Genomic DNA, 26936 nt, shown 5'->3' with positions numbered 1-26936 from the left:
ATTCTATCTTTTTTTTTTTTCACAGTGGTGTTGGAGGAGACGTGGAAAGAGTGAACCTGCTGCTCAAACAGTACATGTGCCCTTCTGTTTACAACAACTGGCCGACTGACCTGTAGAGGGAACTAGGCAGAGCCAGAGATTTAAGCTTTTTACCTGGACAAACATGTTTATTAAAGTGCTATAGAAATCTGCTGCTGTTGTACTTCATGTAGAAACAAATATGTTTGCTATTAAAATGTGTCTAAAGATCATTTTGTAAGATGAGTCACTCACATTTTGAAATATTTTGTTGTGTTCTTTAAGCAGAGGCTTATGGTGCTCAAGGATCATTTTATGAAGTCTAAAACGACAAGAAAAACACTATTGTACAAATACTTTGTTACTTAAAATAGTCATTTTAAGTAACAACGTAAAACTATTATTTTTTTAATAAGGAAAAAAGTGCTTTATAAAGAGGGTAGAAACATTACAAAAATAATTATGACAAAAATAATTAAAAAAAACTGATCTGAAAGATATTATTTTAAACACAAATTCAGTTTTGATCCCCAACAAACTTTTAACAAAGATAGTGGATCAGGAGCTAATGGCTGCTGAAAGGTTGAAAATATAAAAAGACTGCAGGAGAAACTCCACTACTGTCTGCAGCCACCATGTAATCCCGGTTGGTTGGAACCGAGTCCAACAAATCAGAAAAAACACACAGAAGATAGAAAACCATGAAGGTGAAGTAACAATACTGCAGAAAAATACGACAGGTGTTTAAAATTCAAAAATCATTCATTTGAATACATCAGCAGCTCCTGAGGTATTCCATGACAACACCAGCCACACAAACTGACAACTGACAACAGGAACAGAAGCACGAGAAGCAGTGAGCTGCCTAAACATAAAGCAGCCTGCTCCACTTATCAATGCTCTCTGTCCAGCCCCTTACTGGCTAATGAGGCACAAAAGTGGCTGACCAGGATTTGATAGATCTCTTTCCAAGAAGGATGAATGGACTTTGTGAGCGCTCCTGAGCACAATGAAAAGCCATGATTATTTCTTCCTGGTGCTTGACCAACAAGTCCTCAACCTCACCTATCACAAGGGCCTTAATGCACGCCAACAAAAAGTCTACAGGCAGTGAAACATCAGAATAGAAACAAAGATTAGAAACTAAAATAGAAACATTGTTGAAAGGTAGTGCTGTAGCACAAAAACACTTGTGGAAGACAAGAAGCCCAATCCCATTACATTCAACTGCTCAATATAATTCAGTTCAACTGTTGAGTCGGGCTGCATTTCCTGCAGCGCAGCTCAACCATATGCTCCAAAAGATACAAAAAATGCATTCACTAAACATGTCAGCAATTACAGGAACATTTCCCATCCCATTCCACGATGGTTCCAAGATTGCAACCAGCTCTTTTGCCAATAATCCCCAAAGATGACTCATAAAACATCTAGACCCTGATGTTGCATTTTTAGCAACTTGGCGATGCAGAAACTCTGGAGCAAACAGTTTACTGTCAGTAAACATTCCAGACAATAAGAGAGTCAGAACCTCCTTCTTGAGAACTGATGGCAAAAGAAACTGTAGGTGTCTAGAAAATGTTTTATGTACATAACTCTAGTCATCCATTGTCAAGGGGGGGAGAGGAATTTTGAAAATAAAACTCCTTACATGATATATTCTACATTCTGAGGAATAAGCAGCGAATAAGTAGCATCCTGAATAGAGCCCAACCACTCAGGAGCCAAAACAGGCTGTGTGGTCCTTCCACTCTTAAAATTTTCACTCATAATGTTAAAGAAACAACTGAAGTTTTGCGAATAAATTATAAATAACAAATTCAGATTTTAGCTATTTTTTCAGGGGTTTTTTCATGGCATTATTAAATGTGACTTCCACAACACAATGACACAAAGTACCAGTCATTTTTAGATCTTTTTTTGTTGTTGTTGTTGTTGTTATTAGGCTGGAAGCTATGTGTAAAAAACATTGGATGTGAGAAAAATGTAGCTATCATCTTTAAAAAATACATTTTCTTTATATTAAAACCCAAAATTGGTAATAAAATATTTGCTCTTTAAAGATTACTGCAGATTTCCTACAGTAGATAATTAACAAAAAATATAAGATGTCTTTTTATCCAAAGGTCAGGTAATATTTGTGAATCTAAGTCTGTTTTATTTATCTGGATTGAGGGCGTAGCTGCTTCATTGGACTCTAAAGGTTGCAGATTACCAGTAACATCGTGTCCAATCCGATCAAACCCGACTCACTGACTCTAACTGCCCAAACCTGGAGTGAACCTGACATAATTATTTTAATCTATCTTAATTATCTTAACACACACAATACACAGTTCTCTTTTTAAGGATGCTGGAACTGAGTGAGAAAGGTGACTGGTTCCTCTATAAATCAAACTAATGGTAAACAGATATTTCAAGGAAGATTTGGTAACTTACATGAGGAATTAATTTTTCAACAGTAAATGCTTGTTTTTGTTTTATATGTTCACATTATGTTTGTCCTGTTGTACTAAAAAAAAAATTAATATGTATTTTGAAAAAGAAAGTGTGAAGATGTAAGAACCCAATAATTTAAGTCATATTTTATTTTTGTTGGTCCAGGCAAATAAATGGCAAAGAAGCAGATATTGTTTCCTGGTTTCCTGGCAAACAAACATTCTCATTTTTATGATGGGCAAAAGTCCATCTGCAGCTGTAACAGCCCACAGATAAGCAGAGCAACGAGGCACACAAAGATCAGCTCCTACAAGGCGGACAGAACCGCAGAAAGATGGACTGTACTGACCCGCACCTTTCTGTGGCCAAGTTCTTCATCTGCTTACTTCTGGTTCTGCTCCAGGCATCCGACGCCGCATCTCAAAGTAAGTTCTGTTGTATTTGATTTATTCATTAACGTCTCTAATGAGGCCTGATTGGTTAAAGCACAATTAATCAGTCAGGGTTATTAATGGGTCATTAATTCACTCAGGCCGATGTAGAGTTCTTTAGATCAGTTAAGACTTCAAAATGTTGTACATTTAGATGGAAAAGTGGCAACAAGGAAACAACATAAAGACGGTGTTTGAAACAGGAAATTGTGCGTCATGGACTCATCCTCCAGAGTCCAAGGGCGGAGATAATTACCGCTGGCGAGCGAACAACCAATTTATCTTGAATAAAATAAGGAAGTTTTAAACGTCTATGCATTATTTCCACATATCATCAAACAGCAAGATATCTTGGCAAACAAAGATATCTCATAACTTTTATAGCTGTGACAAAAGTATTTTTCCCCTGGAAATTGTTTTCCAGGGGAAAAATACTTTCCAGAATCAGAATCTGTAAATAGTGAATGGCCTGTATTAGTAATGCACTTTATTATATCCAGAGGACCCAACGCTTCACACTACACTCAGTCATTCACATAAACATTCATACAATATTAAAAATTATGTGATTACAGAATTAAAACACTGTAATCCATTCAAGTCACATTTGTAATCTCAACTCACTAAAGGTTTCAATGGCCTCATGCCTGTTTTCACCAGACCCAGTAAGATTGTACTTTTTATTTTTTTTATTTTTTTTATGCTTTGATAGCATTTGCTTGAAGTTAAAACCTCAGAATGAGGAGACAACAGCATCCCCCAAATTTTGGATGCTTGGCACAAAACAACTTATTTATTTATATTTATATTTTATATTAATTTGTATGTTATCTATACTGTCAAAACTGTTGACTCACTCCTCCCAATCACTGAATTCAGCCTTTCTGATAATTTCCATAACAACAGGCGTATAAAATGTCGTGTTGGGATGTCCCAAAAGAGTTTGGGATTCAAACTCTTTTCTGCTGAAAAGAGTTTGAAGAGTCAAAGACTTTGTTGCTCTGATTCACAATCTCCTCGTTCTCTATCTGTATTCTGTTTATTTAAACTCGTTGTCTCAGACGATGTGTAGCTCTGCTTCTGATTGTACCTGGACAAAACATAAAGACGACACACGGCAGACTCAGAGCCACATGGCTGGGACTCTCTTAGACGATGGAAAACACTGATAAAGGCATAGAAAGCTTTGATCAGTTTGTAAATGTGGGCACAAACAGGGTTGAGAAAATATCTTCCAGATCATTGTACCACCAGCAGCCTGCTCTTTACACAATAGACTATGTTGTTCAGAGATTATTCTGTATACCATGATTGATACAGTTAGTCGTTTCAGCCAGTGTCTTTCTATAATCTCAAACCAGTCTGGGTATTTTCCTCTGACTTCTGGCATCACCAACTACTTTGCTCATCTATCCATTTATCCATCACAGACGGCGACTTAAGTTTGATTCACCAACCAAGACTTGGGCCCTGAAGACTTGACATGGTCTGAGATTCAAGTCTCAGCAACTATTTTTATCTCGCATGAAGAGTGGAAGAAAAAACAAATGTGTGAGCAACAGGTTGCAGCTGCTGCACATGTTTTATTGTTAAAGGAATGAGCTTGATTATTAACCAGTGATGTTGATGGATTATTATGGGACGTTAATAACTCATAAAGATTTTTCATGTAAACCTCATATGAATGTCCCTTCAAATACATCCTGCATTAAAAGATGTTGGATATTTTAGGAAACAAAGTAAACATAACTTACTGTCCTCTTGCCTTCAAGCTGTGTCACAAAGATGCTTCCAGTTGGAAATATCAAAAATAAAATCATGCTCCGTTCTGTTCATTCAGAAAATAAAGTATGTTCTTCCTGTGTAAATGTGGGTTCTTCTCTGAGTACTTCGTCTTTTTCTTTACAGTGGCGAATGCATTTTCTGGAACTACCTACTGTAGAATGAACGACAGGGCCAGCCCAAGGCACAGCAAACTAAACAGCTGCTTCGGGCCTTAGGCCACTAGGGGGCCCTCTAAGCGGAACTTGTCAAAACCTTTCAAATATGACATCTAGTAACTTGTTATTGAACTGTCTTTCCATCAGTCCCTGCTGAATATGCTTCTCTCACGACAGGTTGTTCTTTTGAAAGCCCAGTAGAGTTTGAAGAAAACAACAATGTTGGTGATGTTGTGACAACAATTTCCGTCTCACCTGGAGAGACAATTACCGTTACAGACACAAAAGTGCCTTTTGATATTAATGGAAACCAGCTGATAGCGACTAAAGTGTTGGACCGTGAGGTAATTTGTGCAAGATTTGTACCACTATATATTTACATACATAAATAAATATATATGTTTGTCATACTGTTTTGTTTTTTTGTTTTTTTTACAGGAAACACAGACCTATGGTTTTGCTATAACATGTACTCTGGGTGGTGGATCGGTGAGACTATTTTCTGTTTGTTGAAAAAACAAAACAGCTTTAATATTATGTGCACAAGCAGTTGTTTTATTTATCATGATGAAAGCCCATTTTCATGTAGAAATGCTAAAGTCTGTGTGAGGACGTTCTCAGCTCTGTAAGGAACAGGGTCCGTATTCTCAGAGAATCAGAAAACTAAAAGTAGCTCCTTGTCACGTCTTGCAGTTTTCCAAATTCCATGACTTTTCTTAAAATTTTACTTGGGTATGATGAGTTATTCACAATATTAGTTAATTTAATCTATAATTAGGCTAAATGAAATTAGATGAGATGTGTTGGCATTGCACAGTAAGCTGTACATCGGTTGTATCGAGTTTGTATTCCGCCCTCTGAACACTCTGGGTGATGGATGTCAGGATAGCATGTTCCCCAACATCAATCATGACTTCCCATTATATTCCTTGAAATTATTGTGACCGTAGAGCGTTGGCGATGATGAACCCCAGCAATGTTGATGGAGGTTCAAGTCCTCCAGATAAGGGGCGTGTACTTCGAGACAAATAGCAGCTGCCAATTGGCCAGGTGCTGAGAAACCCCCTAGAATGATTGACAGGTGGTGTCATGTCAATTGCTGCTACAGTAGCTCACAGGAAGAAGATAATAAACAAAAACAAAAAAAATCTCAATGTTTTTTTTCTTTCTAGATTTCAAAAACTATCGTGGTAATTGTGCTGGATGTGAACGACAACGAACCATCTTTTGACAAGGATTTGTACCAGGAAAATGTCGAAGAGGTAAGATTTAGACAAACATCCGCAGAATGCAAATGACTGTTGAGGACACGCAGTTTGTAGTTAAATTTCTCCCGACCTTTAACATTTCATCTTTTGTGGTCTGTTTCTATCCAGCTGTCTCAAATTGACACCGTTGTGGGTCAGTTTCCTGCCACTGACCTTGATGGACCTCTGCTCTACTACACGCTGACATCTGAGTCTGAACCTGTATGATACAATTAGAATGATGTTTTACCTTTAAGATGTTTATTTTAAATATTTTCATATATATATCCATGCCATTGTTTGAATTACCTTATGCATTTTTGGTGTGCTGTTTGATTTGTGTAGGATGCCTTTAAGCTGAGGTCGCAAAGTACACCAGACATCCTTGTCAATAGACCTCTTGATTATGACAAAGTCAAAGAAGTTCGACTGATACTGAAAGCCCAAGTAAGTTTTTTTGTTTTTTTTTTGTTTTTTCACCAAACACTTACAGTTTTTAGGATTGCTTAGACAGAATTGAGGAAGCTGACTCTTTTCTCCAAAACACTTCATAAGCTTAGCAGAATCCCACATATTCTTTCCAAAACGTTTAGCAATCAATTAGCAAGCAAAGCTAATTTCAGTGTTTGCAAATTAGCAAAATTAGGTAGAACTGCATATCCCCTGAGCTTTTCATGCAAACTATTTCCCACTCCAACACTCATGAGAATGTTGGTAAAGGTTTATTTGAGAAACGTGTGGGAAAGAGTGGGAGTTTCTTAAAGAGACAGAGGCCCATTTTCAAGCCACTCTATTGCTAAGTCAAATTCCTTTTAAGTTATGTTTGATATGTGCAGCATTTTTATAACAACTGAAGATAACATAGTTACTTGATTGTGCCTGGAAAATTCTGCCCCTTTAAAGTTTGTAAGCTATAATAATAATAATAATAATAATAATAATAATAATAATAATAATAATAATAATAATAATAACCCCTAACCCTAAAGTGCTTTTCAGTGATTATAGGAAGGGTCTAATTGTAGTAATGCCAATTTTCTTTTGATTATTGAGAATGACATAAATTGTTTCCAACATATTTTTTATAATAAAATGTAAATTAAAACAGCTCAGTTGGTTTTTTGTTTTGTTTTGTTTCTTTTTTGTCTTACAAAGCTGATCCTGCTTTTACATAGTTCATTCTTTGAGAGCTGCCTGAATCATTTCCTGGTAAAAGTAAATATAAATATGGGTGAATATTAATCATTTTGAATCTGAGTCTACCATGTGTATGTATAATTGTGGGCGTAATGGAACTCTCTCACTTTTAAGGATACACCTCTGACTTCTCCGCCTGATGGGCCATCATTCACTGCTACCACAACCATCATGATCTCCATCGTAGACATCGATAACAGACCTCCATGGTTCGAACCTTGCACCAGGCATCCAATAAATGAAGCAGTGATTTGCCAGAATACAGGCTACAATGGCACAATTAACCTAAATGAACAGGAGGTAAGTCATTTCCTAGGAAATGATGATAGAGAACATATAGAGTATTCTCTAATACATTTCTTTGGCCAGCTTTGTCTTTTGTATTTTTCTAGTTATTATCTGAAGTTATCAACCCTTATGTAATCTTTGTGAAGATATACCTGTATATTGTCAATTCCTTTATAGACCGGAGTGTTGCCTCTGGACCCAGGACCTCTTTATGCCATTGATGGAGACTCTGGAATTAAAGAGGAGATTACCTATTCCATCATTTTTGGTAAGCAACCTGGTTTGTCACATGAGTATGTTTTACAAACTTGGTCACAAAAAGCTTATTCTGATAGTCAATCTGTATCAGAAAGAGGAAGTAGCTTCTTGAATCTGTGTTTCAGGAAATGAGAACGGCCTGTTTGAGATAAATGCAAACACTGGAAACATCACCATGCGGAAGCCAACAGATGTTGTGGGGGAAATTGTACTGACAGTTCTGGTACAGTAAATTCAGCTAACTTTAGAATACTTCTGTTTAAGTTGTAATGTTGTAACTTTGACCCCAAATAAAGCCTCTGGCTTGTTAGTAAAGAAGGCAGGGAAAACCAGCTGATTCTTCCATGATGTGTCACCAAGAAATACCTCAGATAAAAATGTGTGTCTAAATTTTGACCTAGTTTCAGAAAAAAACAAACATTTAGTACCTAACAGCAGAATATACATTGGCAGCAAGTTCATGTTTTTGAGCAGAAGCATACTGGTCTGCCCATTGCCTTCCTACATAATTCCACTCAATTTGAAACTCACTCCTCCATCTGGGCTTTCTCCCACTGAGCTGGATTTCTCCAGTAGAATTTCAACCAGGCCAAACAGATGGAGAAGTTATAAACGATGACGGCAGTTTTCTGTGTTGTTTTAGAAATGTGCTCTGCCTGTAGTTTGATTAAATTAACATTAACAGCCAGGTCGTTGGGCTCAACACCTTCGCAGTTGGGGGCGGTTGTTTACATTGCGGACAATTTCTGGTAAGCTTCATTACGTAGAACTGGCACATTACAAACATCAGAGCCAAATTAGGTATATTTTAAAACCTCAACAGAGTCCACGCCTCGACCAATCAATCATTTCTCAGTAGCTGAGTGTCCAGACCAGCTACTGGACACTCAGTACAAAGCAAAATGTAGAACAAGAGACTGGATTTTACATAGTAGGAGAAACCCATAGAAAAATACATTAGAGGTTCTCCATGATGTGGGGCTGCTTATCAGTTTCTTAGCCTAAATGTTAAATACACTGAGTAAAAAGTTGAGTTGCCAATACTTTCCTAAGGTTATTTTATAAGTTGCAGTTTATTGATGTCTGCAGTCATCTTTGGTTGACAGTACAGGACAGGACACTAATGACAATGACAGTGATCTCTCAGATTTCATTAGGATTCATTTATCTTCCTGGCTTTTTGACCAGAAGGTCTGTTTTAAATGAATTAATTAAAATGTAGTTAATAATAAATTAGCTTTGGCTCTCAGTTCTGTTATGCCCTTAAAACCAAAGTCACTTTGGGAAGTTGAGGTGATTTTTTTTTTTTTTTTTTTTTTTTTTTTTTTTAAGTTTCTCCCACTGAACAAAGTCAACTTTCATAGCATACATCTCTATTATTCCCATGAATCTATTCTGGCAATGAAATTGAATTTCAACTTCAACAAAGAAATGGATTCGAATAAAGTTTTGAAACTGTGAAGCAATCAAATTTAAAAAATACTGCATTTAGTCATTTTATTCCCGAATAAAATGACTTAACGCAGTTCTCTATTTAATTTGATCACTTCACAGTTTCAAGTAGTAAAGATCTTTTAGGACCACTGCCACCAGTTTACTTTTAAGTCTCTCCTCATAGAAACTCTTAATATTTGAGACCTTAGAAACTTTTTAACCGGAATGTGTTTCTCACATAGGCTGCTCAGATGAAAAACATTCATCAGTTAGCAACCACAACAGTGACGCTCAACGTCCAAGTGAAGAGCCTTCATCCTCCAGAGTTTCAGAAGGCTCGATATGAAGGTCTGATCACTTCAGTGGGCTCTATGGCAATGGACCTGACCATCAAGGATCAGCCGTTACGGATCATTGCTACAGACGAGGACTACATTGGTGTTGGGGTAAATCATTTCAACGCTCCTTCTGGCTGAGATGGATGACATGAGAACTAACGATGAGAAATTAAAATGGAGAGAAAACATAATGATTTGGGCATCATCTGATATGTAGTACTATTTCATTTTTAATTTTTGCTCTTAGAAATTTGATGTTTTTCTTTGTTGCTATGGAAACACGGTTGGTGGATTTTATGGAAAAACTTGAAACCCGTGTAAAGGCCTCATAAACATTGACATTTTTTCAAAAATTTTTTTATTTATAATTGCTCTTCATAAATATGGAATCATTTCCAGCAGGCCTCAATGGGGCGCTGCAATGCAGGCCGCAGAGATTCACCAGTCATGCAGGAAGCAACATGAAACTTTCAAAGTGGAGCTGTGACATCGCTGTTTTCACAAAACGTTCTACACAAAAATGCGTTTGAAAATTTTCTTCAACCCTCGGATGCCTTTCTGAAAAGATGACAACTCCTGCAACACTGCAGGACCTGATGTCTATAAACATTCAGCATGTTCCCTAAACAGGGCTTAGTTCAAATTCCTCATCTTTTGTCATCTCCTCATTTCTCAGACATCACCATAACTATAATAAATATAATAAATGTTTTGACATATCTTTGCAATCTCTTCAAATAGGGAATAAACCCCCACATCACCTACTCAGTTGAAGGTAGCAGTGATTTTGCTATTATTGGCGGCTACCTGTTCTTGACCAAAAATCTGCCGGAGAGCTCATTATCAATCCAGGTAATTTTAAGAGAAGTTGGATGCTAACCAGGCTGACTGGGATCTCTTTGCATTGGGTGCTCAACTCCAATTATATGTTCCAGGTTGTGGCAACAGACACTTCTAATCGTGAAACAGCTACTGCAGCGCTCCAAGTTGAACTGACATCAGGTAGGTCTAAACACCGTCTAATAAAACACTTCACTTAGCTTTTTGATTGGCTCATTGTGAATATTCCCAAACATTCTTGCTACAACAGTTTTTATTTAATTTTAAAGAGAGAAAGAAAGAAAGAAAGAAAGAAAGAAAGAAAGAAAGAAAGAAAGAAAGAAAGAAAGAAAGAAAGAAAGAAAGAAAGAAAGAAAGAAAGAAAGAAAGAAAGAAAGAAAGAAAGAAAGGAGGAGGAAGAAAGGAAGAAAGGGAATGTTTGACGTTTGTGTTTGGTCACATTCACTGTGGTTTTGTTCTGTGGTTGGTCTGCCCTCATAACAATCTGTCCTTACTCATAAACAAGGAGCCAAATTAAGAAAAGTATGTGACTGTATGGAAATTTTAATTTTTTCTTACAATATTATTTGACTTGCACTGCTGTCGATGACTTTCAGCACATCAGTATTGTTAGGTTCAGTTGTTGGGGTTTTTTTTTCAATCTGAAATCCACATTTTTCTTGGAACATATCAAAAGTACTTTATGTCCATGGTGAAGCATTGAAATAAATATGCTTCAAAGTGTGTTGTCCTCTCAGGTCTCTCTACCACCACTTTGCCTCAGAGCACTACAGACTTTAAGACCACAACAGCCATAGAGAAATCCACCTCTGATAGCGAGACAACCAAAGAGACCATGCCCACCAGTGACTCCACTCTGTCAACTGACACCATCTTCACCACTAGGCCCACAGAAGGAGTCTCAACTGCAAGCACAGCTCGCCCAGGTGGTAACGTTTGTCTCAAAACAGGCATAAAAAAAACAACAACAAAAAAAACAAGGAACTTTACAGAAACCTGGAAGGATGACAGATGATCCTTTCAGGGTGTAGTTGCCCCAAAATAAATATAATTGGGACCCATTTCTTGTTCAAGTCAATGTCCTTCATCTTGGACCAACAACAGTCTTGTTGGCATTAAAGCAAACCAATCACAGAACACAGTTTTTTTAATGTAGAGTTATGAGTTTGTTGCTAATCCATGTCTTCTGTTCATTTTAAACACAAGTAATCACAATTAAAACATGACTCGCATCGCACTGATCGCAAATACATTTATTTTTAAAACAGTCCTTAAGAAAATCTTTGTAATGTTTTCTCCTTTGTTGCAGTGGGACCAGCTGGTGAGTTTGGAATTGTGGACATGGCTGCATTGGGGGCCACCTTGGGTGTTCTCTTGTTTCTCTGTGTGCTGGTCATCGGGTTGCTTGTTTATCGCATGAGGAGGGGAAATGCAGCCTGGAAGAAAATCCAAGAGGCCAGCATGTTTCGAAGCTCTGTAAGTAAAAACAAAGCATAACACCCCCGACCCCCAAGAGTAGCAGAGCAAGAGCACTGCTAAAGCAAGGAACCAACTAGAGATCTTAGTTGAGCTTTCTTTGAGTCACATTGGGTTTTGGTACCAAAAATGTAGCAACTTTATTTTAGGTTGTCTTCAGAAGAGTGACAGGTGAAGTTATTGAGGTTGCTTCCTGATGAAGGGGAGTTTTCCCTTTCTGCTGTCTCTACATCCAGAATATTGAGCACACCTGAAAAGAAGCTGCACTCTAACTGCACTTCATCTGGCAAAAACACACACACATGTGCACGCACACACACACACACACGCACACACACATAACCTATTAAGCTATTCCACTCAGACAACCTTGTCTGACTGGAATATTTTGTGATGGTTACATGTAAATAATATGGTAAAATGTGCAGGTGAATATTATAAAAGTAATATTTGTTATATTTCTACAGTAGTGGTCTTGTGTCAGATAAAAAAAACTTTTGAAAATTGCCAAAATCTCGGATGGCCTTCATAGCTGGGACACAACATTAGTCCTACACCAAACATTATTCCTACTAATATTGTTGGCATTCTGCTTGTGGACATACTGTAAGTAATATTCTATTCATAAAACACAAACAATAATATGTTCATCTTAATTGTGAAAAGTTATTCCTCGAAGCCTCACATTCAGAGTCAATAAATTTTAACAAAAATATCCCACAGTGCCGAGGCTTCTTCTGCTGTTTTGGTTTAGCCAAGCAGGAGAGACCACCACTCCAAGATGGCCGCCGTATTTCCTGCGCCCAAGCAGCCAATGCAGGGCCTACTCTTTATTAGGTCTCTGACTTTCACTGTTATGCCTCAAGTTTACACTTTTTGCTACTTCCACTATGACGACTTCAGGATGAACCACTCAATAAAACATATTTTACAAACAAAACAAAAAAAAACAAGGGAAACATTTTTAGTGGCACAGTGACTAAACATCAAGTCATTAGATCACAAACCGAAAGGCTGATGTGAAGGGATTCAAGTCTTTTCCTTTTCTGTCTTTGCACAGCTGGGTCAAGCCAATCAAAAAGAGGGAATTCAATACACAAATGAGGCTTTCCAAAACGAGGATGACAAAAATAGCACAGGCTCTGGCGGTCCAGAGGGAAGAAGCGCATTAACTAGCTGGGATCCACCAAAGCCAGTAGAGAACATTCCCTCCGAAGAAGTGAACCAGAGCTCTTCAGCACAACGACGGACCCAATTTTCTGACAACGCCAGTGACAGCGGCTCAGATCGGGCAGACAATGAAAAGGAGGTGAAACCCATCCTGACCAAAGAAAGGCGAGTGGAGGAGGGATACAAGTCTGTCTGGTTTAAAGAGGACATTGATCCCAATGCCAAGGAGGAAGTGGTTATCATCCCAGAAAATGGAGATGAACACAGCGATGATGACGATGAGGAGCCATCGTCCGACAGCAGAAAAGACGAAGATAAACATTTGCAGCGAAAATCACCAAAAGTCTTGTTTGCTGAAACGGATCTGGATAGTGGTCTTGGTGTTAAGTTTGATGATCCAGCAGATGATTCTGAGAATGACGATGAACTTAACTTTCATTTGTGAGAACGGCTGAAACACGAGCTAATAACAGGAACCACTCATATTAAAAATGTACATTGACTTATCATCCGTGTAACTGTTAATCTTATCAGCTTCTAACATTGAATATGTGAAAGATAAAGATTTGAATGTAAAAGTGTGAATTGCATTTGAAAAGGTGATTTGTTTTGTTGTTAATGAATGCTTTATTTGTGTAAAAATGTTATGAAGAAACTGTTGCAGAACAACCAGATTAAATACACGCAAAGTGTTTATCTTTTCTTAGCGCCAGCGGCTCACTGTTTGCATCAGACATGTTTTCTAAATGATGACAGGCTGAAAAGGTCAGCCGGTGCCTCACCCTGACCTTTTCAGAACAGTCTGGTATTCTGACGATCGGTGCTACCTCGTCAGATTTTCCTACCGTAGCACGGCTAGGTAGCTATGTCTGTCAGTGCCACCTGTCTATAACCGCTACCGTTATGTTTACAAACCGAAAACTATCACGGGTTGCGTAAATGTCAAATATCATAATCAGATGACATTTTTTGACGGGACTGAAGTAGAAGCTTAGGAGTTACGCTTAGCATAGCATTGGAACAGTTTATGTACACGACAAAACCACAAGAGAAATCTAAAGCTGAGATTTTACCATCAGGGTTAAAATCAAAATGTAAAAATACATTTTTGCATGGGCCCTACTGCCATCAGCCCCCAAATTCCAATATTCACGCATCGTTCAACCTGAGTGATGATTTTATTTCAATCTGATCAATCAGATTTTAGGTACCGTCCTTCTCTGACCCAAAGTTCAGGAAGGATTGTACTGCAAAACTCTTACGAGTCCAAACTATGTACAATAAATTATTGATTTAGTAAAATGTGTGGTTTCCTCAACTTTTTATCCAACACATTTTTTGCATGTAAAGTCTAGCTAGCAAAAGTACTTGACGTGTCATCCACAAAATCTCATTTGACAGACTTCACACGTTATTCAATAAACACACTTCTGTGTTTGCAGACCACCATTAATAGGAATTTGAGTGGTTTTAAACAATCTTTGGTTGCCTGAAAGTTTGCCCAGGACCAGTGGTCCCAGGCTGCTGGTCTGACCTGACCTTTGCATGCACAAGTCAGTCTTGGAGGTTGTTCCTCTTGAAAGCAGCTTTGCTCTTCCTGTGTTTCAGCCGTAAATCTAACCGTTTTAAACTCTACCAAATGCTTTCTGATACCTTTAACCAGATTAATATTAGCAGGTGAGCAAGTACTGATAAAAAGAACTGACATTAACTCACCAGCCGGTTTTGGACTTCAAGCATCTCAAGAAGAGTCTCTGCTCCCCTCTGGTGGATGAAGACGCAAACAACACCCTAGTTGCTTCATAAAAGATTTATTCTGCTGTGGAAGTTCTTTTAAATCTTTATGAGCCACCTGAGTAACCCAGCAAAGGTGAGCGTTGGATGAAAACTTGATTTAAATAACAGTGCATGTGTATCGGTAGTTTTGAAATAAACTTTAATATCCAGTTGGAATGCTGCGATGACACATGGACCTGTAAAAGTTGCGGTACCTAAGAAATCCACTGCAGTAAGGCTGACTTTAATTTGATTAAAGCATTGTGATTATTTAGGGTGTGTAAAAATTTTTTATTAAAATCCTCCAATGTCATCCATGTACCTGAAATAATACAAAGGTTTTTTTTATGACGTACATTCAGGGTCGATGTTTCCCATTCAGCCATAAAAATATTTGCATATGCAAATGCAAACCTTTTACTCATGGCAGTTCCTTTAACCTGCTGTAAGAACGCGTTATTAAATACGAAATCATTCCAGGTCAAATTGATTTGTAATAAGGGGAAATTTTCCTTTGCATAACAAACACACAGCAGTACACAGTGTGTGCAGAATTCTCATTTTTACTTAAATACAAAAATGTACATGTTTTTAACACAGAGATAGATCCATAACAAAATGTTACTCAGTTTCAATCCTTACAACATATAAAACCCCAAACCACCAGACAAACGCGTTTGCAGAAGTTTATATTATAAACTTATTATAAACAATGTTAAAAGTCTACAGCATACAAAAAAGTGCGGTAAGTTTTAACACTAAACCAGGAAGTCTGAGAATAATGTCTCAATGAGGCAACAAGGCATTCAAGTAAAAACTGGCATCTCAGAATTTTCCTTTTTACCTAGAAAACAAGGGAACTTAAAACCAACGGAAAGAAAACCAAATTTTGCTCCAGAAAACCAGACTTAAGCCATAGAAATGCCCCGATTCATGTACCGTATGTCATGTAATCACATCTTCTCATCAGGAACTGGCAGCAAAAAAAACAGGAAACATCGTCGCTCTTATTCTTATTTTAAAACATAAATATTGAACTTTTCATCAGAACAAAATTTTTGCTTTAGTTAAACATTCTTATGTTTTCATCAATGACTGAGTCACCAGAGTGAGAACCCTTCCCCCTCCCCTCTGAAATGTCCTGTTTTTTTGTTTTTTTTTTTCATTTTCACAGATGAACCCACTGATAAACATTATGCAACTGTAGGAGGCGCCGTTTCATTGGGACACATTTAAAAAGTTGTCCATGTTTCTCAACACAAAACAATACATAAACACTTACTTTTAACAGTCAGAATGAACAAAATTGACATTTTTTATTGCCAGTGATTGTAATAATAAAAACCAAATAACTCTGTTTCTAATTAGCAACTAGATTATTTAACCTAAACCTACACAACCCAGTATACTGAAAAGATTGTTTTATTTAAAGTTGTACTGCACATATGTTGTGATCTAACCTATATATTTAAAGTGAATTCCTGTGTATATGTAATCATTTAGAACAAAAGAACATGATTAAATGTTGGATGTGACCTTCTCATCCTCACAGTCCCAGTCCTCTGTAAAAGACATCCCAACACTTATGAGATTCAGATTAAACCTGAAACAGCTGAAACAAATAACTACATGTTTCCTATTCCTATTTACAATTCAACCTAAGGAGTATTATGGGTGACACATAGAATCGTGGTTAAGAAAAAAATAGAACCTCTTCCAGTTATGTTTCAGGAGATAAGAAAAATGAACTGTTCTGAAAAATTAAGTTCTGAATTATTCAATTTCAACATTATACCTTCTCATTATTCATTAAAGAGAAAAGCCAAAATGGAAAACTGTGGTTGAAAAACATTAGTACACTTTCTGCTATTATTGGATTAAGTTGATGCTGCTACTTGACTTGACTTGATTCCCTTTATGATATCTGAATAGTCTTATAAGATTGATCAGCTGCTCTCACACAGACATACAGTGTCATAAAGCTGCAGGGAAAAAGTCCTTGATGCTCTAGACTGAGTGTTGCCTTCCTGATCCAAAATTATCAGGATTAACGCCAAGATAAAGCCCATATTTTAAAGATTGCTGCCAGCGTCTCACCAAAGAGTCAAACACTTTTAAAGGCCCTTCTCTATGGCTGTGGCTTTAACCGGTTCTGCCCCAGTGATTTACTTCACACTGGACTGCATTTGTTGATTGGCCCCTGATTTACGACACTGCAGAACCGTCTCCAGCTGAATGGCTGCCGCTGAAGACTGAAGGATTTCTCAAATATGCTTAAAAAAATAAAGGCAACCCTCCAGGTATGATTTTGATGAGGGATTAAAGTTATAACATGATGTAAAGCTCAAAAAAGTCCATTTTACATAATACTGCCCCTTTAAGGCTCTTTCACATTTTATGCGCTTCTTAAACCTCGTGGGGCGTTGGTGTGGGGTTGATTGCGTTTGCATCTTCCTGTAAGATAGAACCAGTCTGCAGCTTGTAACTAATCCAATATGAAGTGCAGTTTTTTGCTGTCAGTTTCGATAATCACACATCAAGCTCACATGTCTGCACATGTTCAGGTTGCACTGCAAGTACAATCAGGAAACTAGAACTCGGTGGCTTCAGATGGAGCTTTCACCATCTGAAACGGGATTGGACATGTGATCAGTGGACTAGTTCTCATTGGTTCACAACAGACAAACAAATCAACATGAATATGGCATCAAAACTGAAAATAAAAACGACCAGCGGAGGAGACATTTCAGCTGCTGTTCTGTTTTAGGGCTTAGACTTAACTAGTGATACGGTTCCATCCCTGTAGATCAGTCGTGAGCCGGCTTTACTGAAAAAACGAGCCGACATAAAGGAGGGCTGCAGGTATTTTGAATCTTATTTGAATTTTAGATTTTTGCTAAAATGACGTCAAAAATTAAAAACACAAATAAAACCGTTTCAGATAAAAAATATTAACTTGCCCATGTATTACAAAATATACCTTCATAATGCATTTAGTTGGCTAAAACTACAATCAGATCAAGACTAAAATTAATTCAAAATATGTTGTCGAAATGAACACTGGTTTAGGTGTTAGCCTTTACTTTTTATGATTTGAAATATCTTATCTAGAATGCTTCTCCAAGTAATGAGCCAACTACACTGTCTTGCTCTGACAATATCTGCCTTCATCTCTGTAAACATCATTTTATGAATACATTTTTCATCAGGTGTTTGTGCCAGCAGTAGTGAATGTTCTTCTGAGTGAATCTATTAATGGGCATGTGGAGCACAAACACTAAACACGCAAAATATTAAAGTGTCCAAACTATGGATTTAAGCAGCGCTTTGGGATCACGTTATGGCACACATTCATATTGTTATGGCAACTGTGATTTGATACCAGTGTTTTTTCCTCAGTAAAAATGTTCCTAATGTACCAACATGAAACTTTTCAGGGTTTGACTTGGTGTGTTTCTTGGAAATCCAAAATAATTTCATCTTTAGATTCTAATCGAAAAGGTTCCAGTACATTTCTCCATTCATCCTTCATTCATTCACTCGTTCATCAGGAGTGAATGAATGAAGTCAGGTTTCCAAAGATAGAAAACTTTTTACCAGCTTAAAAAATAACTTGAACCTGACAGCAGTTTTTTGATATCTACGATCAAATTCGAAGTTAAGACGGCTTCGAAAAAGTCATTTTCTCAAAGCGCTTTTTTTTTGCAAAGTGCTTTGAGAAAATACTTGTTGGGACACTATTTAAAGGAGCTGAAATGAATTTAATCTTGTATGAATTTCATCTCAGCGAAAAATATTAGAAATATGTTTACTGAGAAAAATGTTGACATGTTCCTGTACCCATTTGAAGCTTTTGTTTATTGTGCAGCTCTGTAAACGGACTGGAGCAGGCCCTGCAGGCTGGTTCTGTGGATTTTAAAGCAGATAAAACATAGAGTTCCTAAGATGGACATGACCAGAAACATTGGCTGAAACGTAATCGTGAACCTGTAACGGTTTCAAACTGGGTGGCTAATACACCTATACACCACGATACCTCCAACTAAATCCATTCTCCTGAAAAGGGAGAAAAAAAATCCCTAATTTAAAGTATTTACATTGACCTGTATCTGAATATACACAACAGACCAGAAGTTTAATCAAAAGGACAGAATGTGTTTAAAAAATTTTTTAAAAATCACTGTTGAAGAAGGAAACTGTTCTAGTGCATAAAGGACGCCGTCTTGTGCAGGACACTGCACGGCTGAATTTGAAACCACCTGCAGTCTCATCAGCACATGTGTATTCAGCTCCAGAGTCACATTGTACTGGCAAATATGCAGACAAAAGACGAGGTTCTGCTGATCCAGATTGCACAGACAGTGGATGGCCTCCAACAGCAGGGAACTGCTGCTCTGGAGTACTTTAAGTTACTTCGAAAACATGCTGTGAAGGACAGCGACGCAGATTCTTAACAGTACGTTGAGGACGATCTCGCGCTACGTCTCTGGATTTTTGGCTCGAGCCTTTTCAACCATCTTTGAGTGCTGGGAGAAGATGGCGTCAAACGCCTCATCTCTGTGCATCATGGCACCAAACACCAACGGCTGCAAAGAAACAGGCAAGAGAAGAGCGTCAGATTACGTTTAAAGAGAAAAAGGAACTTTTTCTCTTCTCTTACAATTTATTTTTTTTGTTAAACTGCCATACAAAGGTTTTGAAACTACATTTTCTTCAGCTGTATCTCTAATGAAAATCTTACATAGTGGATGTATTTTTAAAGCTTTTCTTCAATTCAATTATTTTAAAGAGAGTAAAACAATCAGACTGATACATAGCCTTAGAGAAGCATCCAGACCTGCGTTTTATTAGGCGTTTATGTGACAGACTAGCATAAAGCAGAGCATCATTGTGTAGTGGAAGGTTGTTTTCAGAATTCTTTACAAAAAGAGTTCATGTTTTGGCATTCATTTGCATTCTGCGCCCCTGCGGCACCAGCAGTGTGTGATGTAATCCCAGTATTCACCTGACTTAGACAACAGCCACCTTAGCGAAGAAACCTCGAGTTTTCTAGACTATATGATTGATCAAAACTATCCGTTTGAACAGAACATTTGCACTCGTACCTTTTGGGTGGTAGGCGTTGCTATGGAGATCCCCATCCCTGAACCAGGTAGCACTGACAAAACCTTATACTGTGCGCAAGACAGAAGTATAAAATAAAATAAGTTTACTCTTTTTCTGCGATTTACAAAATAGTCAGTTTAGTTTACCTGACAAAAAAACGCTATAGATATTGCATTTATTACAAAACGTAATCGTAGATATGCTGTGACAACTTTTTAAGAATCTGTTCCATTTTTTTATTTCTCAGTTGCATCTGAGCTGTGGGCCGTGAAAACGTGGATTGTTTCACCAGCTTAAGACTGAACTGATTTTCTTTACCTCTTCCAATAAAGAAACTTCACAGGCAACAAAAGCAGAAGAAGCAACGATTATAAGTCACCTTTAACGAACACTTACTTTCTGGATTTCAATGATGTCGGTCAGTTTGATGACTTTGTTCCTCTTTGAAGAACCGGATCTTGAGCTGGAGCTCTCGAAACACAAGTGGCTGTAAATTCAGACACCAAGAAAAACATTTTTCAACAAAAGCCTGATAGTTTCTGTCAAAAATCATATTTATGAATAACCATATGAAAGCAGGAAGAGATTTGTGAGAGTGACTCAAATGAGAGGGGGGGGGCTTACTTCTCTGTAACATACAGGACTCCGTGACGGATGTAGTCTGTTGGTGTCTTCCTGTCTCTATTGATCAGGCAGCAGCGCCAGCCGTTCTCACACACTGAGACACAAAGCAGTAATTACAAACCTCCTGGAAGTGGATTAATAGTGTCTGCCCTACCATTAAATGTGGTGCTGAACAGCCAGAAGTCAATAAAAACACTGTTAATGACTGCAGCTGTTCCTAGTCTGACCTGACAGAGGGCGCTCACTCTCTGGAAGGCTGAAAACCTCGTGAAAAGCTCCTCTCTTTGTGCTGTAGTATCGGCCGCATTCTTCTTCTCTGCTGGCGCCGAGAGGAGCAGCACTACCGACGCTCCCCCGGCCCCCTGCTGGGGCAACCTGAACAGGAGGATGATTGGGGGGAAATAAATTAGCAGATGTTCTTCATACTGTTTCAGCATGGTGTCGTTTCTGCCATTTTTTTTGCCTCTCCCGACTTTATTACCACACTAGTGACTCACTAGACATGTTTCTGATGTAAGGGTTAGAACAACGGCATCGCATGGGAGTATTTTTATGTCAGAAAAAGAAGCTACAGTTTGGAGTGGTGAAAACGTTTTTCTTTAACAGTTATTAATTTAAACAAGTTGATTTAAACAGCAGTTAGCAATTTTTCTGCTAATGTCTAGCAGGACATTCCCATAAAGGTAGGAGATATAGACCAGCTTAAAAATTACAAACTAGTCTTCTCCGTCTTTGTTCAAATTAAAGTTTCAGTACTCTTTAAGGACTTATTGAATTTGCTCCATTTAAAGAAATCAATATTAATTGATTCTCGAGGGCCTGAAACTCGCTGGAGGGATTTCTGTCCCATCTGGACTGAGAACACCGCAGGATCCCTCACAACTTGCTGAAGGACGTCACCGTGGAGACATGTCTGTGGTTGCCTCTAGCAACCCCATCACCGAGATGGATGAACGGACGATTCATCTATCTCAGTAATTTCTAATTTAGCAGCTTAATTCTCAAATATCAACAAATCAATTAAAAACTTTTAAAAATAACAATAAACTTCAATTATGTTTTAATGACACAAGGATTAACTTGGAATTTTTATGGAATGTGGAACTTTAGCAGGGCTAACGTATTTGGAAATAGAAGGAAAAAAAAAAAAAGACTAGCCAGAAGGACAAGGAAGAACAGAATACAGTTTAAGGCAGAAACCTCAAACTCTAATCCTCATTGGCAGGTTTCCTGCGACCCAACTTTTAGATGTCTCTCTTCTTCAGCTCACTGGCTGTAGCAGATCATTAGCAGACGTCTGCAGCCTTTGACTGCATGATAGAGAGGCAGTCTATCATTCAATTCAAGTGTGTAGGACAAAAAAACACCTAGAAGTTGCAGGACCTCAAGGAAACCAGTTTGAAACCACCAATTTAAGGAGTAACTAAACCCCAAATAAACTTTTTTTTGTTTGCAGTTAAATGGTGATATATGTTTTCCTGCAAACTGTGACATTTTCTGTTTGTTTGTACAGTTTGGCAAATTAACGTCAGTCTTGTTGGTTACTGCAGTTAAATTATCTGGTTGGTTCCAACAGGACAGTGTGAGACTGACTGCTGTGTCAGGAGGTGGGAGGGGCTTAGAGCAACACTCAGTTCTCTCTCAGAGCAAAGCAGAGCTGTAGAAGAACTGAAGCTTTCACATGTTGTCTCCAATATCACAGAAAAAAACGTTGCTAGGTTTGTTGCTAGTTTCCTGTTTGGGAAAAAAAAGGTCACTGGAAGGATTAAGCATTTCTTCTCAGGGCTGTCTAAATCTACTAAGCAAGGAGACAGTCAATAGTAGAATTGTCTACTAGTCAATTCCTTTGAACTTTTTCACATTTTTGTCAGATAACAACCACAAACTTTATTATTTTGATTTCATTCACAAGGTAGTGCAGGACTCTGAAGTGGAGTGAAGAAAAGCAGGGTTTAATTTCAATTCCTTTACAAAAACAAAAGACTTAAAAGAATTTCAACCCCTCTCACTTTAATGCCTCTAAATAAAACCAAGTACAGTGTAGGTCTGAAAACAATATCCCTATAAGTCCTGTACAATACAAATTATCAGTGATATACTCAAGAACAATAAGATGATCTGTTTGCAGCTACGTACCATCTGGTCATAAAGTGGAACTGTTTGCACTATGTGTACATTGTGTGTGAAGGAAAACAAACCTCACATCACTATGAAAACACAAACGCTACAATCAAACATGGTGATGGCAGCATCATACTGTGAGGTTGCTTTTTTTTTTTAGCCAGAACAGGATAAAGTGTAACGGTGGAGGTAAATCCACCCTACGACGTTAGAGGCTGTAAATAACTTCAGAATGGAGTGGAGGTTTGACACTCTGCAGCAACACGACACTAAACATTCAGCCAGAGACACTATTGGATGGTTTAGCTCAAAGAATGATGCATGTCTTGAAGTCCAGACAAAATCTAAATGATTTGCAGATTGATCTTCTCAAATGTTCTGCATTCATTCGCAATATGACTGAGCCTAAGTTATAGCGTAAACTGGAGAACCACCGAAAACTGATGGACATAAAAAAAAAATTCCCTGCTAGGTTTTCTGGGATTTAGCAATTCAATATAATTTTTGTTATTCTAACCAACCTAAAATAAGAGAAGTTTGCTCTGATTTAACTTCAGAAAACAAGAAAAAAAAAGATGTCTTTTTGTTTGATGTATGCAAGTACCTGGTTTCAACCCTAAATGTTTGCCACACTTTAGAATTTTTAAACATATGATTTGTTTTTTTTTGTTGCTTGTGGTTGTGCTGTGATAAAATGTGAAAGCGTTCAAAATGTTTTAATAGGTCTACAAGGACAATCTATGCCTCAGACTAGTGAATCTGCCCTGCAGCTCACAAGAACACACACAGTCTTTGAGGACATCAGATGTATAGCATCTGCTGCAGATGGATCTACATGTGTACCTATAGCAACCACCATCTCTACAGTATGACTGTACAACACGGAGACAGCAGATCCTACCTGTTCACACTCAGACAGCTGAGAGGAAATAATAAAGACAAACTGAGAGGTGACAGCAGCTGTGCTGGTTTCTCATGCAGCAGAGAGGAAACAGGAAGTTCACAACCAATGGTTTCCTCCTCCTGTGATGTGGTTTCCACCTGAGCTCTACCAGGCTGGATGCAGCCCACGAGGTGTGTGTGTGTGAGTGTGTTTTAGAGGTGGGACTGACCCGTCTGCTCAGGGTGGTGTTGTTGCGCTCCTTCAGCTGCAGGTCGTTGGGTAAGTTGGTCCAGATAATGTAGGGGGTGTCGAAGCGCTGCCGTAGCTTAGGACAACTTTTGAGGATGAAGTCAACGATGAAGAACTTAATACCTAGATAAACACCTGAGGGGCAAAAAATAAATGAATAAAAAACAAAATCATTAAAATGGTCAAACAGTTGAAAAACAGGGGAGTTTCAACTATTTTAGGGTCATTTTCATGAGCCGAGTTAAAAAAAATCACATTGGAGAATTCTACACAATGAAGACGTAATGTTCAATTCATATGTGGGTTTAGGGTTATTATTCAATTTACGGAAATCCAAGTTTGTAATATTTAATTAATAACGCTCTGTTAAAAAACACATTTCTTTTCTCCTACAACCTTTTTTGGATGAGAAATATTAATGTAAATGAACTGATAATGTCTCAAAAATGTCATCAATGTAGTGACCTGACCTGATGGAGAAAAATGGATGTCATTTTTGGATTCAACTGTGCAAAAATAATCCTAATTCAGTTGTAAAAACAGACAACTTCCAAAAAGTATTTTTCGTAACCCAGTGTAATCAGCAGTGTGAACAACTTCTCCAGCAGGGAGAACATGAAATAAATTAGTTTGTTTGGTAAATGTGGTTATATGGCCCAGATCCAGGAGGAAAGCAACTTTCATTTCTGTGTTTGAATCTATTGAAGGCACAGGAAGGTGTTCAAAGAGTGTGCTGTAATGCCGGAAATGCAAACTGAAAACTATGGATGTGTACAAACTTGAATCACCATGTTTTCTCCTGAAACATGTTGATTCAGAAAAACCTTTAGCTGTCCTCCAGGAAAAATAGATCATTCTGACTGAGTTTCTTTGCTCTGTATTACCAGGTGAACACAGGAAAAAAAAAAAAAAAATTAAAGAGTTTCATTTTAATGACCAGCTGCCTATTAGAAATGTTCTAACTCTTCCCCTCATCATCAATTATGAGGCCACACAGGAATCAGCTCCTGGCCACACTTTGAGTGTGAAAGCTGCATTACACAGTGTGTAGCTTTCACACATTTGTGTAGATCAACCAAAGTGAAAATGCTTGTTTGAACAGATGAGTTTTGAGTTTGATATGTTTCCAAGTCTTTCTGAAAGTCTCTGTTGAGTGCTGGTCCTAGTTTGTGTATCTAATAACGTACTTATGATGAAGCCCAGCAGCTGGTAAGGTAACAGGCACGAGGAGATAAAGGCCGCCCACAGTCCCACGTAGAGCTTTTGAGTCAACTCTGGCTGGACCCACATGAACAGACTAAACACACATAAACACACACATTCAGTATAGTACAGAGCTCTATTCAATGACTTTTACTTCAGCTTTATTTGAAACAACATTTGCAAACAAACTCACTTTTTTATCTTCTCAAGGATGTTGGCCATCCTTCCAAAAAGATTCTGTGTGGATGTGAGAAAAACAACAACAGTCAAAATGGACTGGAAAATTGGCTTTTTTTTATATATATATATATATAAGGTTTTTTGCACTAGTGGCCTTTATTTGAAAGTGCTCAGACAGACAGAAGGTAATGAGAGAGAGAAGACATGTGGCAAAGTTCACCATGCGACAGCCACGTCGAAGACCAAGGCCTCCTTATGTGGCTAGTGCTCAACCCTTGCGCCACCACAGAAAATTGGCTCTTGAGTGTAACCAGATAATTTTCGAACATGTGTTGTATTTAAGTTTATTTGCAAGCACATGTGCTGCAACAGAAACTTTGAGGACAGTATATTTACTGCATCACACATCTGCTGAATTTGGCTGTGAATGACATCAACCAAAACCTCACTGAACTTTATGACCCTCATTTCTCAATTGATAACCCTGACCAGAAATTCACCAAAACGGCTTGTCTGGTTCCAAGAGTCTCAAGATAAAGAAGCGCCATGTCTGAAGCCTCTGTGTCCGATGTGCAAGGGAACCTCACTGACCGACTCTGCACTGGACCGGAGTTCAAACGAAAAAGGTGAGGCAGGGCGTAGGGGGAAAACCAGCGGACGGTTTGTCCGCCTGCAGGAATTCAGGACTTTTTGTTCTTTGAAACTCAGGGTGAACTTCTTCTCTCGCTTTGAAACAGTCAGGGTTGTTCTCCAAAAACTACACCATGACACACTCAGAAGTAACATGCAGGTTCTTTGGGAAGAATTCACAGAATTCTGGAAAACACGACTGAAACAGCCGATGGCTTAGGTTTGGAAAGAGTGGTGTCGCCCAGGTCATGAAAAATTCCCAGCCGTTTGGAAGACGCAGGTGCAGCTGTCAGACCTCAGAAGAACTGGACCAACAGGGAACACCACACTACCAAGGTGTGATGTATCCTCTGCTCTTTATTTAATAAAGTAAAACCACAATGCAACAGAAATATTCTGAATGCTGTTCTTACATCTTCTTATATCATGGACCCTAAACAGATCAAAGCTTCACAATGATTGGACAGACGTAGAGATGAGTGAAATATTTAATCATGAAGTTTCAGTTCTGACCTACACAATCTCTTAGTGCATCGTCACTCACCTGAGCTTTCTGAGCGACATCCAGAACCAACTGGAACTTCTCAGATACAGTCAAGTCTTCTTTTGGAGGTTCCTGGAAAACAGGAGAGCCATGAGCCAGGAACCAATCTCAACAATTTTCATTCAATCAACAACTTCTGTAGGTGAAAAGAAAAAACACCTAACACTTTTAGAATATGTGTGCCTGATAGAGTAAAGAGAGATGCCTCACCAATGGCTCAGACACTTCAGGTACGATGCTCCACTGGATCCTCCAGCCTCTGAGAGCGGTTTATCATGGGAACATAGAGTTAAACAAGAAACCACCTTATTCCAGTTTAATAGTGCTGACATTATGAGAGGCTAAAAGATTAACGAGTTAGTTCTCACATCATTGGATGTAAAGGTAATTTATTATTTCAAACATTGGCCATGTGTTATTTGTGACCAGTGTAACACAGCATTATGGTCTTTAACAGAAGCTTATATGGGGGGCATAAGTTTCCATCATAGGAGAATGTAAAATGTATATTTCAGATACCTAAGAAGATGCCTTTGACAAAAAG

The 26936-nt window shown here is 38.1% G+C and overlaps 2 protein-coding genes across 7 annotated transcripts in view; one reads left to right on the top strand and one right to left on the bottom strand.

The window, feature by feature from the left end:
* Positions 1-2737: 2737 nt before the first annotated feature.
* On the top strand, positions 2738-13781 carry LOC122835191 (cadherin-related family member 5-like). Of its 2 annotated transcripts, XM_044124028.1 has the most exons (15): positions 2738-2882; positions 5006-5172; positions 5267-5317; positions 6001-6090; positions 6205-6297; positions 6421-6522; positions 7387-7572; positions 7738-7828; positions 7944-8041; positions 9495-9698; positions 10332-10442; positions 10526-10592; positions 11168-11356; positions 11740-11906; positions 12967-13781. In XM_044124028.1, the coding sequence occupies exons 1-15, from the start codon at positions 2792-2794 to the stop codon at positions 13519-13521; spliced, it is 2262 nt and encodes a 753-aa protein (XP_043979963.1). In that variant the 5' UTR covers positions 2738-2791; the 3' UTR covers positions 13522-13781. The 2 variants fall into 2 exon arrangements, with proteins under 2 accessions (XP_043979963.1, XP_043979964.1); XM_044124029.1 differs by lacking the exon at positions 11168-11356.
* A 1616-nt stretch (positions 13782-15397) lies between these two features.
* LOC122835189 (GRAM domain-containing protein 4-like) overlaps positions 15398-26936 on the bottom strand; it is a 23474-nt gene continuing 11935 nt past the window's right edge. For all 5 annotated transcript variants that reach the window (XM_044124023.1, XM_044124026.1, XM_044124021.1 and 2 more), the window contains 10 exons: positions 26603-26651; positions 26393-26464; positions 25232-25275; positions 25023-25132; positions 23816-23970; positions 20810-20957; positions 20583-20676; positions 20355-20445; positions 19958-20026; positions 15398-19438 (listed from right to left, as the gene is read on the bottom strand). In XM_044124023.1, coding sequence (XP_043979958.1) covers positions 19331-19438; positions 19958-20026; positions 20355-20445; positions 20583-20676; positions 20810-20957; positions 23816-23970; positions 25023-25132; positions 25232-25275; positions 26393-26464; positions 26603-26651 — 940 coding nt within the window. In that variant the 3' untranslated portion in view covers positions 15398-19330. The remainder of the gene's footprint in view (positions 19439-19957; positions 20027-20354; positions 20446-20582; positions 20677-20809; positions 20958-23815; positions 23971-25022; positions 25133-25231; positions 25276-26392; positions 26465-26602; positions 26652-26936) is intronic.

This window comes from Gambusia affinis, linkage group LG08, assembly GCF_019740435.1.
Source record: "Gambusia affinis linkage group LG08, SWU_Gaff_1.0, whole genome shotgun sequence".
Taxonomy (NCBI): domain Eukaryota; kingdom Metazoa; phylum Chordata; class Actinopteri; order Cyprinodontiformes; family Poeciliidae; genus Gambusia; species Gambusia affinis.
The sequence above is the reverse complement of the archived record's forward strand: the minus strand, read 5'-3'. Positions and strand labels throughout refer to the sequence as shown.